The sequence below is a fragment of the Rhinopithecus roxellana genome, chromosome 3 (genome assembly GCF_007565055.1).
Source record: "Rhinopithecus roxellana isolate Shanxi Qingling chromosome 3, ASM756505v1, whole genome shotgun sequence".
Lineage (NCBI taxonomy): Eukaryota > Metazoa > Chordata > Mammalia > Primates > Cercopithecidae > Rhinopithecus > Rhinopithecus roxellana.
In genome coordinates, this window is record NC_044551.1 from 58,160,230 (window position 1) to 58,172,406 (window position 12,177).

Here is a 12,177-nt window from a genome sequence, read left to right on the forward strand (position 1 = left end):
TATTTGTAGGATTTTATTTCATCGGGATATACCCAGTTGGTTACCTGATGCATTTTTGTGTCAGATTGGAATTGTTTTCCTAGGGATTTTTTTTTTCTCAAACATGAAGAAGAAACAACCAAACTGGTTAAGAGCTTGTACTTTAGAGCCAGATTACATGGGTTTATATCCCCAGGTTTATGATTCATGTGATAAATTATTTAACCTCTTCCTGCTTTTGTTTTCTCATTGGCAAAATGAGGTTCGTAACATATTTTCCTCACAGAAGAGTTAGTTGGAGGATTAAACAAGTAACTCAGTTACCAGTGTCTGGCATATAGTAAGTAATTGAAATGTTAAATGTTAGCCATCATGTTAGCTATTTTCAAGTCTGATACTTTTCCTTGAATTAATTTAAGATGTGGTATATTAAAAAATTAATACTTTGTATTTTCCATAAAGTATGAGGTACAACTAGACATTAGTAGCATTAACTTTTTTATATCCATCAAAGTCTATTTTGTTGATCAAATGATGTTTACTGTTATTACCATATCATCTTTATTTAGTTAGCAAAAATTTTCTTGAAATAGTAAATCCAGAGACATTTAAAATAATTTATAAGCAGCCTTGTTAACAGTTGCTGGCATAGAATAGCCACTCAGTACACCTTTTTTTTTTTTTTTTTTTTTTTTTTTTTTTGAGAGTTTGTCTCGCTGTGTTGTTCAGGCTGGCTTTGAACTCCTAGGCCCAAGTGATCCTCCCACCTCAGCCTCCTGAGTAGCTGTGACTACATGCCTATACCACTACACCCAGCTCAGTACACTTTTTTCTTTTCTTTTTTTTTTTTTTTAATGAATGAATTTGCAGCTACTTAGAGCTGATAGCTCCTTGACTGTGATCCTGAGACAACAGAGAGTATAAGCTCTTTTAATCTATACAGTGAAAGTTGTGGATAGATAACTTTGGTTCATTAGGTAGGTAGCCAATGAAGAGATTCAGGTGGATTGAAGATTAAGTTTCTGACTGGCTCCTAGGGAAAGGATTAGGGACATTCTTTGTAACATGCAGGAACAAATGTGCAGTAGTTAACTTGCAGTCTTACTATAGTTTGTCACCTAAACTAAGAGTTGGAATACGTGTTTTAGCCAAGGCTCTACTGATAACTCACATGGGACACTAGCTAAGTAATGTCACTTACCTGGTCCTTAGGTAAGGACCTAGGAACTAGGAAGTTAGATTAGAAGATCCTCAAGCTACTTGCTAGCTCTTGTGCTCTAGTAAACTGATGGTTTATAGTGATATTGTACATTTCCTTCCCAAGCTCTTTCATATATTTATGAATATATATATAATATTATATATATATCTCCTATTTTTATCTCATACATAGCTAATACAGTTTTGAAAGTTTTATTTTAACATCATTGCATAGGTAATCTTTAAGTCCCCAAGATGCTTGTATTATATCCGTGAATCCACATTTTGATACTTACATTATAAGTGTTATTTTTCACGTATGTTAAGTTCGCTTTACCCTTTAATTTCTGAAATGAAAAGCCTGTATCATATATGTTTTACATTTCTTTCAAAGCATCTCTTAGCATAAGAGGCACACAGAAGACACTGTGTAATTATGAATTGAAGTTTTAATTGAAGACAGTAGGACACAGTGTGGACCTTTATATCATACAGACCTCAGCTCATATCCCAGCTTTACTATATTCTAATTGTCATCATATCCTGTTTCCTCATTTTTCAAATAGGTTTATTGATACTTTCCTCATAGATAATCAAAACACCCTAGCATAATGCTTAACATATAGTAAGTTCTTAGTAGGTATTCTTTTTTAATTCCATCCTTCATTACTATCTGTTTAGCATATATTTCATAGAAATTTCAGGTAATGATGAATAGTCATTATAATGCATCATTATTGTTTATGAATCATCCAGTGTACATTGAGATTTATAAGAAAAGTAAAAGTAGAACACTCTGTATTAGAAAAACAGAATTATTTTAAATGTCTTGTATATTTTATTAGCCAGTTTTATATCACTAAAATCATCTAGTCACTTACTGAATTTTTGTTTATTCAGGAGGATTCAAGCACATGAGAAATGCATGTGCTACTTCCTGTTCTGACAACACGGACTGAGCTAACACAAAACTTTCTTCTCCTACAGATCTATAGAAATGCTGGATAAAATATGATCCAGCCCAATTTAAATGCTTAGCTAGGCTTGAGGAAAAGAGAAAAGAAGGTAAGAAAGAAAAGGAAAATCATAAGTACCAGAAACAAAAAGAAGGCATAACCAGACATTGAGTAAGCCAATACTACAGTGGCCCAAGTGGATTTTGGACCCAAATGGAGGCTCTAATATCTAGAAGCTAGGATTTTAATCTCACCTTTGGATGGAAGATATGGCCTTGGGTTGGAGAGGTAGGAACTAGAAATCTGTCTACCTGGTCAGGAATACCACAAAGAAGCTTGCCATTTTTCAGAACTGTGTGTTGGAGAAAAAAAGAAAGACTCTTACGAAAAAGTCAAAACTCTAAACCTCTACCAGGCATAAATATAAAGTCTGAATGTATGCTATTTATATGGTATAGGATTCCTAAGTCAAGAAAATAATGAGAAAAAATGGCTGTGGACCAATGGGACCCCTTGATTGTCTGGTAGAAACCAATGCAAAACCTCTCTATAGGAACACTTACACAATCTTGGTGCCTAGGATTCCTATGGAATGTGATGGAGATGCAGTTCTAGCTGAAAATAAACTCACAATAAAAGATTAGAAAACACATAAATAAATGACCACCCTAGGGAGAGGGTCAGAAGACATAACAGAAGGATCCCCAAGAACAATCTAAGTGATAGAATGTAATAACTTTGTTTTAAATGAAGAGTTTTTGTTGTTGTTGTTATTGTTGTTTTTGTTTTGTGAAACAGAGTCTCTCTCTGTTGCCCAGGCTGGAGTGCAGTGGCACAGTCTTGGCTCACTGCAACCTCTGCCTCCCGAGTTCAAGCGATTCTCCTGCCTCAGCCTCCTGAGTAGCCACCACCACACCTGGCTAATTTTTTTCTTTTTTCTTTTTTTTTTTTTTTTTTTGTATTTTTAGAAGAGACAAGGTTTTGCCATGTTGCCCAGGCTGATTTCAAACTCCTGACCTCAGGCAATCCACCCGCCTTGGCCTCCCAAAGTGCTGAGATTACAGGCGTGAGCCATCATGTCTGGCCAATGAAGAGATTTTTTAAAGAAATAAAAATCATAGTAAAAAATTAAGACAATAAAAAGAGTAGGTGATTTGTAAAAGAGCAATATAGAATATTTAGAAATAGAAAATGTAATTATTAAATTCAGTGACCCAGTTTGTGGCTTAAATATTGATTAGATACAACTGAACAGAGAATTAATGAGATGAAATACAGAGCTAAGGAAATTACTCAGAGTATACTGATGATTAAATTATGAAACATGAATGTACCATGACCATTCATAGTTGATCATACTATACATAGAAGTACTTTATACTAATATGATACACCAAGTTAGGAAATAGAAGAATTGACCAGATTTTTCAAATAGTTGGGTTTTTGTGGCAAATATCATTGCATTTGGCTGTGTGTACCCTGTAGTGTTTGAGTTACAGTTTCCATGCAGTCCAGGTGGAATCTTAACAGGCTTAATCATGGTATCATCTGTGATAAATATAATGAAACATCAGCAGACTTCACAGCTGTTCTCAAGCTGTCTGCCTATTTGTTTGGGCTAGAAATGAAAACATAACGAGGGGAAAGATATCCTTAAGTCAAGTGAGTAAAAATCTCAAAAGACCAAAAAGTGGAGCAGCCAGTGGGTATAACAGAAGGTGGTATGACTGCCTTGTCTTTTCTGAACTTGATTACTTAGATTTATGACTTTCTGGAAAAAAACAATGACAAATCTATGAATTCGACTGGGTTTCTATATTTACCTGACATGTTTTCCATTTTGATAAGTGACTGTAATACATCTACATTATAAAACTATTAGTGGCCAGGTTTTCTGACCTCAAATAGTAGGCCGGATTGGATGAGTCTTTCTGTGCTCAATTTTATTATCATAATTTGTGATGCAAAGGTGATTTACTTTTTTGAGTTCTTAATTGGCATTGGTAGATGGACAGAAAAAATTACCAAATCAGTCTTTTCCACCTGGAATTTATGTGAACACCTTCAGCTAAATCTTGGCATTTTATCTTATGGATGGAATTGAAGGAATTCGTTAGCAAAATGGTATGTCTGAGAGGGAATCCCATTTACTGTGAGGCAGTTTTGAGTATTTATTTAGACAGGGAAATTGCTTTTGTAAGAAATAAAGATTTTAAGTATTCTATTAGTTGCGATTTTAAGTTAATATTAATTTTGTGGAATTTAACTTTAGAAAATCTTAAAGCTTTAGAATGAAATGTCATTTCCATGAGATATGGTCTGTCCCTTTTATTTCATTGGAAGAAAATAATTTAGTAAAGAGCATTTAGTAGTACATGGAATTTTAATTTGAAGTTATATCAGATCAACTAATTCTACATGCAGGCATACAGACACAAAGTAGCATTAAGTTGCCCTTCATCCGCACTTTAGAGAACATCTGCTTTTATTTTATAGATGTTTGTGAGAAAATTGTCACAAGGTAAAATTAGCCCAAGCTAAAATACTACATATTTCAGTAAGATCGTGTACCACTGAATTAGGCAAATTAATAGAGAGCCCTTAAAATAATATTTGTTGCCCAACTATCTGCCCTGACCTAATATCAAATTTATGTAATTCAGTTGTTTCTCAACTCTTATTAGTTCACCTATAATTGGTAGTCAGTGGAATTTTTTCTTAGCTCTGTTGAGTATATCTTTTAAAAAAAAATCAAATTGGTATTAAATGATTAACAACCACAATCAAATTAAAAGTTCCAAAATACATCCAAGTAGTAAAACCCAAAGATAGTTGCAGATAAAAAACAACTCATGAATCACTTGAACCCGGGAGGTGGAGGTTGTGGTGAGCCAAGATCACACCATTGCACTCCAGCCTGGGCAACAAAAGCAAAACTCCATCTCAAAAAATAAATAAATAAAAAACATAACTTCTGAAGAACTTTAGAAGCTGTCGCTCTCTTTAGAGCATTCTTTATTTAAAGGAGTATCAGAGCGTTTACAGCTGTATAATGATAGGGAACACCCTGTGATTTACCCATTCTGCCCTGAAGCACCAAGTGTTTGAGTTCTTAACTTCTATTACAAAATCCCATTGGCTATGTTGAAGTCAAAATGATCTCACCCATAATCAGAGGATACAAAGTCAAGTTTTTATACACTTTCCCCCTTTGGAAACCAAAAGCTGCAGTAAGGATAAGATTACAGTCCAAGATTTCGTCAGATGGCAGTTGAGTTAGAAACTGAGGCATAGACAGCATTCTAGAGTTTGGTTTCATTCTCAGGCCATCTGCTGAAAATTGTTTAACTGGAGCTTCATTAAGAATGGAATATAGTAAACACGGGGTAGATGGAAATAGTATTAAAATATGTTTGAAGCCTTGTGAAACAAGAGTTACCTTACTTATTTGATCTGGGATCATTTAAATAATAATGAAAAGCCTTAAAATTTTTTCCAACTATTTCCTTAGCATTTTTCAAAGCAAAACTGATTTTGCAATCGATTTTTTTACTTCAGTTAGAGAATGTTGTCTTTTCTCTGTCATTTTAAATGTAGTTCCTATCACCAAACAGATATTATCAAACAGATCCTACAATTTATGGGTGAATTTTATTCATTCTTTAGGTGCAGCATTGCCATCACTACTACTAATTGCCTTACACAAAACATTTATGAAGCTGGTTATGACTATACATTAAGAAGAATGACTAATGCTACAATATTAAGATATTATCAAGGCAAATGTATTCAGGAGGATTTGAACTACATGCCTGTGTTTTCATTATCATGGCTAGAAAATATAAAAAGAGTGTGGTTTCATAAATACTAAGGAAATAAAGTGATACATTAAAGTTGTCTTAATTAGCTTTTCATTATGGGTTAAAATGTGAGAAATGCAGGAGGAAGTAAAATAAAAATGCTAACTTGTCTAAGAGCTGCTCAACTGGAAAATCCTTATAACCACTTTTAGAATGTGTATAGCTTCATAATCTAGCAAAAAAAAAAAAAGTTTCCCTTTTCCCTCCATCAATGTAAAAAATTCCATAATATGAAAGAAATGTATTTGTATGGAGAGGGAAAGAGAAAGAAAAACAAGCTTGACTTGTGCAAGAGTCTGTGATGTCCTTTGAAAGCTTATCAGTTATAACAAAGAAAAACATACAGAGCTAGCACATAATTGTACAGTCGGTGTGAGTGTGTATTTTGGTACTTTCATAATTTAATCTGAATGAGATAGTAATAATAGTTTGTTAGGTGTTTGCCACGTGTCAGATAGTATTTTATTTAATCCTCACAACAGCAAGTGAGGTAGATATTATCACCCCCAGTTTATAGCTGAAGAAACTGAGGCACAAAAAGATGACATAGCATATCCCTGTCTCACTCATATAGTAAATCGTGGAACCAGGATTCAGATCAGTCTCACTTTAAAGTCTGTGCTCTAAAGATGCCATGCCCACTGGCACCTCCTGTAATGGAAACTAAGAGCACACGTTCTTTCTTTTTTACCTACCAGAGGAAATGCGTGTGCTTTAGGTTACTGTCTGAGTGCTAGTTTTAATGTCTTAAGAATATCTTGTGAGTTAAATAAGATTGTCCGTAAGTTGATGCTATTGATAATAGGTGATGACTAAAGAGGCTTCATTATACTATTCTCTCTATATTTGTGTTGAAATTTTTCCATAATAAAAATTTTGTTTGTTTTAAAAATACTTTTTGACCAACTAACCTTTCTGGATTGGAAGTTGTTTATTGGTTTGTTCAGTGAGTCTTGATATGAGAATTAATTACATTGCCTGTAGCTTCTTTTTTGTTAAATTCCCAAGATATTTTGGTGGAAGAGAGGTACTGCTGTTTGCTCCCCATTCTATGAAAATTGCTTATTTATATTTGCTATTTCATGTTGTTTCTTCTAGCATATCAGCCAGTCATTTTTACAATTTCTATACTTGTTTCAAAACGTTCCTATTTCTGAAATACTAATCCTGAGATAGTCACAAAGATGATAGTAAATAGCCACTCCTCACTCGTATCTCACACCAGCACCATGACTGTACATGATGGTTGGAACCAAAAGGATGTATTACAGACCTGAACATGGCAGGTTAAGTCAGTAAAACTTTGATAGATTCACTATTGTTAAGATTGCAGTTCTCCCCAAATTAATTTATACATTCAATGCAGCTACTGTCAAAATCCTAGCTGACTTATTTGAAGAAATTGTCAAGCTGATTTTAAAATTTATGTGGAAAGGCAAAGGAACAAAAATCACAAAAAAGTTGTGAAAAAGAAGACAAAGTTAGAAGGCTTACACTAACTGATTCAAGACTTACTATAAACCTGCAGTAATCAAGACAGTATACTATTGGCACAAGGAGAGACATAGATTAATGGAACAGAAGAGAGGGTATAGAAATAGACATACATATATGGTCCATTGATTTTCAACAAAGGTGCCAAGGTCGTTCACTGGAGGTAAGAAAGCCTTTTTAACATATAATGTTGGAACAATTGATGTCTGTATAGAAAAAAAAAATCTCAACCCTTACCTTACACCATACATAAAAATCAACTGGAAATAAATAATATACCTTAACAGAAAAACTAAAATTTTATGCTACTAAGAGAAAGCATTAGAAAAAAACTTTTGAGACCATGAAGCAAATGAGGATTTTTTAGATAAGACACAAGAAGTGTGATGTATGAAATTTAAATATTGATAAAATGCTGTTTATCTAATTTTAACTTTTGCTCTCTGAAAGATACGCTTAAGAAAATGAAAAGAGAAATCAGACTGAGATAAGTAATTTACAGAATATATATTTGACAAAGGACTTGTATCCAGAATATACAAGAAAACTCTTACGACTCATTAATAAGACAAAAAAATTAACAGAAGATTTGAATAAACAGTTCACAAAAGAAGATACATAAATGGCCAATAAGCACATACAAAATGTAATATCACTTACCAGAAAAATAACACTAGAAACCACAAGATACTATTTCACACTCTCTAAAATACTCAGTTAAATGACAATACCAGATATATTTGGAGATGTGGAGCAACTCAAACTCTCCTACATTGCGATAGGAATGACGCAGCCAAAATGGTGCAGCCATTTGTACAACAGTATGGCAGTATCATATGCAATTAAGCATATGCTTAGCACTTGACTCAGCAATCACACTGTTAGGTATTTACCCCTGAGAAATGAAAATATATGTCCACAAACAAACTTGTGTGTGTAAATGTTTAAAGAGGCATTATTTATAGTAGCCAAAAATGGTAAGCAACTCAAAATAAACAAATTAGAGTACATCCATGCTATGAAATACTATTCAGTTATGCAAAGGAACGTGGATGAATCTCAGCAATAGTTGCTCACCAAAATAAGCCAGACATTAAAAATTACATACTGTGTGATCCCATTTGTATGAGTTTCTAGTAATGGCAAAAATGTGGTGCCAGAAAGCAGATCGCTGATGCCTTGTTGCCAGAAGAAAACCGACTGTAAGAGACATTTGGACACTTTGTAGGGTATGTGGAACTTTTCTAGATCTTGATTGCAGTGGAAGTTATATGCTCTATACAATACCAAAAGTCATCACATTTTATATACAAAATTAGTGAATTTTACTATATGGAACGCCTCCCTCAATACAGCTGTTTTAAAAAATTCTATCATTTCATGCATTTAGTTTCCTAAATGAGGTGACTACTATTTCTAAGTTATTAAAAAGCCATTTAGTATTATAAACAACATAGCTACAGAATTTCCATGCTTTATTATGTACTTAAATGTACCTATCCTTGACTTTTTAAAATTGATTTTTAAGGCTTCTTTATAGCACTTTTTAAACATTTTCCTACTTCCTGCACATTCCTAATAAGTGAAATCAAATGGCTGGTCCTTGCTAAAAGGGACCATGTTCAAGAAGATGTGTGTGAAACACATTAAAATAAGCAATGCTGAATCTGTTTTGAAGGTTGTAAGGTTAACTTACCTATGACATGAGATAGCAGAATTCACCTATATCCTTTCCATTTATTGCAAAATTCTTACCACAAATAAAGGTTTTCAATCTTTTTTAGCTGAAAATGTAAGCAAAGAACTTGTCCTTTCTCTTTTGCATTTTTTTAACCATAAAAACATTAAACAGTTCTATGGATACCCATCACAATTTTCCTTAGAATTTTACAAACTTCTGCCCTAGGAAATGGCAGAAAATAATTATTGACTCCCTAAATGCAGTGGAACAGGAGATTCCAGGTGCATGACAAATGCGAACTATAACTGTGAGGCTTGCGAGGGGAAGAGGGCAAATTGGCCTACACCTTCTTATTTTCCCCTTCTGCAATTACATTATTACTTCATTTATTTGACTATTTATTGAGTCCCTTGCCAAGCACTGTCCTAAGTGCTGGGGAAATATGATTTGTCCTCAAGGAGTTTAATGTCTAGTGAGTTTAAAGAAGAATAAACAGGAAATCGCCATAAAGTGTGATAAGTGCTAAAGGGTCCTTTGAAAGCTCAAAGGAGAGACATCTAAACCAGACTTCAATAATGGAATCAGAAAAGGCTCCCTGAAGTGCCAACCAAGCTGAGACCTAAAGGAGGAGCCGGAATTAAGCAAGGAGAATTAGCAAGAATGGAGAGATGAAGTGTTTACAGTATCCCTGAAGGAAGAAAAGCATGTGCAAAGGTGGATTGTTGGTCAAGAGAGCAGGGTTTAAGAATACTAGTTATCATCCAAATGAAAGCACACCAAGGTGGATGCGGAAAGGAGTTGTGAGAGATGTAACTGGAAAGGAAGGCATTAACTGCCTCACGTAGGGATTCTAAGTCATCTTAAAGTGCTTGCTCTTTATCCCAGGACAATGCAAATCTAACTACTGTAGGATAAGAAGAAGAGAGGTATTCAAAGATGCAATTCAGTAGAAAAATATGATAGTAATTTTCTTTTTATTTTTGAGATGGAGTCTCGCTCTGTCACCCAGGCTGGAGTGTATTGGCCGGATCCTGGCTCACTGCAAGCTCCGTCTCCCGGGTTCACGCCATTCTCCTGCCTCAGCCTCCCGAGTAGCTGGGACTACAGGCGCCTGCCACCAAGCCCGACTAATGTTTTGTTTGTTTGTTTGTTTGTTTTTTGGTAGAGACGGGGTTTCACCAGTGCTAGCCAGGATGGTCTCCATTTCCTGACCTCGTGATCCGCCCGCCTCGGCCTCCCAAAGTGCTGGGATTACAGGCGTGAGCCACTGTGCCCTGCCGAAAGTAATTTTTAAACCTACTATAAGAATCACTTCATGTATACCAATTGTGATGGCATACTCTTTTCACTAGTGTTTACTAGGCATGTGTGCCTCAGATAGTATTTCTATATTTAATGGTTCATTTTTCCTTAATGTGCTCAGTTTTTAATGTTTGCAGCTGTCAGTTTTGAAACCAGACTGTCCTTCCAAGTTCTACCAAAATCGTATTAGGTAACCACAAAAAGACAACTTGTTTCTTAGTTCAATTTTTTTTTTTTTTTGGACCAGAAAATCTCTTGAACAAAAATGACTGATTGTTAATATATTGCATATTCATGATGATCCTCAAGCTAGGTAACAAAGAGACAACCAACAGACTAAAGCTTTGGTAGAAAGATTACTAGCATTGTTGATTACATCTGGCTTATCATTTGTCTTCCAGCCAAAGAGAAGAGAGTGCGTGTGCGTGTGTGTGTGTGTGTGTGTGTGTGTGTGTTTTAGTCACAAATTTTCATTGATATTTATACATGTAAGGTATTATAAAATGTTGCTAGTTGGGTTTGTTGGCTTGTTTGTTTTTGAGGGAACACTGTGTTTTATGAACCCAGATGTTAATTAATCTTCACATAGAATTATTGCAGGATCAAACCCATAGATTTGTTTTCTAATTTCTAATTCAGTAAAGATTATTTTTGTCTGCTTTTGCTAACTGTTTTGTCTGCTTTTGGTAACTGTTATTTGTTAGATGTATTTATTTTCTATGATGCCATTAAATTGAAGATTGTTATTGTTATAACTGGGGAACAAAAGTTGCAGGTAATTGGAATATCAACCAATATTTGAAAGGTTGTATCTTCTAAAGCAAGGAAACAATGTAAAATGATATTACTGAATTTTAGGAAGACCTTAATTATTTTAAAAGCGAGATAGACGATTTTATAATCAACTTAAATAAGGACATGTGAGAAGAACAATTACAATAGTGCAGTGTATAGTAAATATATGTATAAAATCAGTTCATAAATTAATATTGGTCATGTTCTAATTTAGGAAGTAGTTACAGAGCTGGTGTAACAAAAGGTTTTCTTTTGAAATTAAATGGCGAAAAACCAATCCCAAGTGCCAACCTCCTCTTCAGCAAAAGGAGCATAAACGTTGCTATGAATCCACAGAGCTATTTTACTGCTTATTCTAAAAATATTTTACTATTCTTTAGAGGAAGAAGCCACTCCAGATGGTGCTGTTGCCGAATACAGAAGAGAAAGGCAAAAGTATGAAGCTTTGAGGAAGCAACAGTCAAAGAAGGGAACTTCCCGGGAAGATCAGGTAACTTCAAAAACCCAAATCGATACAGAACTTATTGTCTTTTTATTGTTTTTAAGTGTTTCTAAATGAAGCCTAATTTGATTATATATCAGGAGAAGCACTACCTCTTAAAAATGAAAAAGAATATATTTATATAGGGTGGACATTGGCCATTCACATAAAGATTCAAACTCTGGAGTTCTTTCCAGACATTGGTGGTGAAAAAGCCTGGAACTTCCACGTTTCAACTTGGTACTCCCACAGTAAGCACAGGAACCTCATAAAGCCACATATCTTCAGAAACCCAGGTGGAACCTCTGTGTAGTGAATATTGTGAAATGAAGAAGTGGTGATTATAAATGATGAGAGAGTCTCTTCCAGCCTGACATCTCACATGCTGACTCGTCAGCCTAGCTTGAAATTGTACACTGTCTGGAAATA

At 34.5% G+C, this 12,177-nt stretch overlaps 1 protein-coding gene across 2 annotated transcripts in view; it reads left to right on the forward strand.

Annotated features, from left to right (window-relative positions):
- The window catches only part of CWC27 (CWC27 spliceosome associated cyclophilin), a 258,775-nt gene that overhangs the window by 202,859 nt on the left and 43,739 nt on the right, over positions 1–12,177 (forward strand). For both annotated transcript variants that reach the window (XM_010368255.1, XM_010368262.1), the window contains one exon: positions 11,648–11,757. In XM_010368255.1, coding sequence (XP_010366557.1) covers positions 11,648–11,757 — 110 coding nt within the window. The remainder of the gene's footprint in view (positions 1–11,647; positions 11,758–12,177) is intronic.